At 62.6% G+C, this 3,460-nt stretch overlaps 1 protein-coding gene across 1 annotated transcript; it reads right to left on the bottom strand.

The window, feature by feature from the left end:
* Positions 1-1,622: 1,622 nt before the first annotated feature.
* On the bottom strand, positions 1,623-2,585 carry FOXB1 (forkhead box B1). The gene has a single exon (XM_065734283.1). It carries the CDS (start codon positions 2,583-2,585, stop codon positions 1,623-1,625), a length of 963 nt encoding a protein of 320 aa, XP_065590355.1.
* Positions 2,586-3,460: the final 875 nt, after the last annotated feature.

Below are 3,460 nucleotides of genomic sequence, written 5' to 3'. Positions count from 1 at the left end.
CTGAACTGCGGGTATGAGGATGGCACATACGCACAGACCCGGCCCTAAGAGCCGCGCGAATGCTGTGCCCTGCAGACCACTGCTGCAGTGTGTGTGTACGCAGGTGGGTGCGCAGGCACCGGGCGCACTGTTATTTCTTCAGTAAGTCACCGACAAGGATGATTTTCCCCAGCGTGTTCCGGTGTCAGTGACTGCCTCTGCAGTGATCTCCCGAGGAAGTGCAGGTTAGGGCGTCCAGAGATGGTAACGTCATCCCTCGTTCGTACGTGAACTCTTCAAAAAGACAAATAAGCTGCGTCTGCATTTACGTATTTTAATGAGAAAATATTATTTGGACGACTAGGTTCATAATTTAACGTAGACACTTTTTTTTTTTTTTTTAACCTTTGTCTTAAAACACACATGCTGGGAATGAGGACACCAATATTTAAAACGCCATGCTCGTTCTGTACAGGAAGAAAAGGGTTAAAAAGAAAATTCTTTACAGTATCAGTAGACACTAATGCTGTTCTTAGAGGTTTTCTTTTTCCTTAACTTAAGCAGTTCACAGCAGAACAACAGTTCAGTTTCCAGCAAACTACCTAAAACTAGAAAACGTTTCAAACAAAAGTGCGTTTTACACATCGATAACCATTCCTATTCACAACCATGTACAGCTCCCCCGGCCCCCGTCTGTCTGTGGGCTCCAGCAGGAGGGGGTCCCCCCACGCCGTACCGTACCCGGTGCTCAGCTCTGCCAGCGCTGAGCCTGCGCAGGGCTGTGCGCTCGGTGGCAGGTTCCGTTAGCTCGTTTGTGAGCCGTGAAATATCTACAAAAATAAAAACTAAAGAAACGCCGAACTTCCATCTGAATCAGAAGTTATCAGGCAAATCGACTTCGATTTCTCTTCCGCCGGAAAACTACAGTCAACATCCACATTACAACAGGTACTGCGAGGGGGAACCTCGTGTGATGTACAGCACAGACACAAGCCCGCTATTTACAGGGAAACGCGCTTTGTAAACAGCGCGGGCGCGGGGGCGGAGCGGCTGCCGCCCCTCAGCGCAGGGCCCTGCTCCCGGCGCCTCGCTCTGCTCCCGGGCCGCCCGCTGCTGCCGCCCACCCCGCGGAGCTCCGGCTCTTCTCGGGCGGCTCGGCCACGGCCCCGCACCCCGCACCCCGCCCGGCGCGGCTCCAACCCCGCTGCGTGAGCCGCGTACGCGTACCCGCACCGCACGAAGGGAACGAGCGCGTTCCGGGCTTCCACAATCCGAGCGTTTGCCGCTTGCGGGCTGGCAACGTCGCCGCTCTGGTGCGGTGAGGCTGCGGCCGTTTTGTACCGTTTGTGGTCTTAAAGATCGGTCCTAGGTAACACCCTGCCCTTCCCCAGACAAAGGAAGGCTCGCCTGGTGCCCGGCACGCCGGGGGTACCCGGAGCACTTCAGGGCAGAGCGGCGACCCGCCCGGCGCGTCGCGGTGGGTGGGAGGGCGGGGGACTCCGCTCCGCTTTACCTCCGAGAAGCGGATGAACAAAGTTAAGGAGCGGAGAGGGCGCGATGCGGAGCGGCTCACGCCATGTGCTCGGCCGACCGCGGGGAGCGGGGGCGGGGGTGCGGCGGGACGGAGCGGAGGGGCCGCGGGGTCAGTGCACCGCCACCGAGTGCAGCGCGGGCGCCGGGCTCGTCAGAGTCTCGCTGGGGGTGGCCGGGCTGCTCTGGCTGGTGGCCGTCTGCGAGGACGTGGGGCTGAGGGAGGGCGGCGAGTTCGAGAGGATGGTGGGGATGGGCGCGGGCAGCGCGGGCAGGGCCGGCACGGCGGCGGGGGTCGGCTTGATGGGCACGGGGATGGCCGGCAAAGTTTGCCCGCCGTGGCACAGCGGCTTGATGGGCACGCCGTAGGCGCCGTACTCGCTGCCGGCCATGGAGATGGGGGTGGCCGTGTCGATCACTCCGGAACCGTACACGTGGGGCCAGCCCGTGCCGATGGAGCTGCCCACTGTGGTGAGCTGGTTCGGGAGCGGGTAGGCGGCCGGCACGGGCTGCATGGTGGAGAAGGCGAGCCCTCCGGGCATCTTGTATTCTCGGGCGATTATGTTCTCGATGGCGAAGGGGTGCTTGAAGCTGGACGGCTGCGACACGCCGAGGTTATAGGTGGACATCTGGGGCAGGTGCGTGCCCGTGGCCGCCAGCGCGCTGAGGCGCAGCTTCGCCTGCTGCTGCAGGTACTGTGCCGCGTCGGCCGGCTTGCTGGGCGCCAGGTGCTCCGATTTAAGCACCTTGAAACGCTTGCGGCGCCGCAGGAAGCTGCCATTCTCAAACATGTCCCCGCAGCTGGGATGCAGCGCCCAGAAGCTGCCCTTGCCCGGCTGGTCCGGCCGGCGCGGGATCTTGATGAAGCAGTCGTTGAAGGAGAGGTTGTGCCGCAGAGAGTTCTGCCAGCGCTGCGTGTTCTCCCGGTAGTAGGGGAAGCGGTCCATGATGAACTTGTAGATCTCGCTCAGGGGCAGCATCTTCTCGGGAGAGCTCTGGATCGCCATGGCGGTCAGGGAGATGTAGGAGTAGGGGGGCTTCTGGTCGCTGTAAGTGTTTCTGCCCGGGCGAGGCATCTTCGCTTGGGGACCCGCGGAGATCTGCGGAAGGGCAGCGACAGGGGTGGGGGTGTAGGGAGGGGGGGGGGAGATTGGGGGGGGCGGAGGGGTGAGTCCGAGAGGCTGGGGGGAGCGGACGCGGGGACCGCGGCCCTCGGGGCGGTGCGGGCGGGGGGATCAGCCCACAGCTGTGCGGCGCCGGCGGGGGCGGGCAGAGACCAACGCAGCGCTGCTCACCGCTCCGGCCACTCCGCTCCGGCCCCGCGCACGCCCGGCTCCTGCGGCGGCCGCTGCGTCTCCCAGCCTCCGCCAGGGACTCCCTCCTGTCCGCTCGCGTCCCTTCGTCTCCCCGCGTCTCTTCGTCCCGCTCCCCGGCAGCCCCGAGCGTGCTCACCTTAAAGTTGCTGGAAGTTGACAGTCCGCATCCGGGACGCGGCCGGGAGTCGGGGCTGCTCCCCAGCGCGGTCCTTGCGGAGCCTGTCTCGCCCCCTGCCCGGCCGCTCCGCTCCGCTGTAGTCCTGCCTCGCTTCGGGGAATCCTCTTGCGTAGCCCTCCCTTCTCCTCCGCGGGCTGAATCAGCTCCTTTTACGCTGGCGGCAGCTGGGTTGCAGCAGCGGCTCGCCCGCTTCTCTGCAGCCGCTCTGAGCTAAGTAGTTGCCTCCATGTCCTTCCTCCAAGCATCTGATAGTTTTATGTGGTGACATGAGCAGAAAAGACCCCTGTAGAGGCGCTTCATTAATGTGCCACTTCTTCGCTATCATATGACAATCGCCTTGGGAGGAGGGGGAGGGCGGCGGGAGGAGGGGGCTGGAGAGAAAGGCATAATCTGGTTTCATTTACACCTATTTACATGGACACCTTGGGCCAATGGGAATCATTTCCATTTGAAGACG

The sequence above is a fragment of the Cyrtonyx montezumae genome, unplaced genomic scaffold, assembly GCF_038088225.1.
Source record: "Cyrtonyx montezumae isolate F1298 unplaced genomic scaffold, pur_monq_1.0 scaffold_17, whole genome shotgun sequence".
NCBI classification, from domain to species: Eukaryota; Metazoa; Chordata; class Aves; order Galliformes; family Odontophoridae; genus Cyrtonyx; species Cyrtonyx montezumae.
Note: the sequence above shows the minus strand (reverse complement) of the source record. Positions and strands in the feature narration are given on the sequence as shown.

Coding starts and splice junctions, on each gene's coding strand:
- FOXB1 (XM_065734283.1), bottom strand. CDS start 2,585: ATGCCTCGCCCGGGCAGAAACACTTACAGCGACCAGAAGCCCCCCTAC.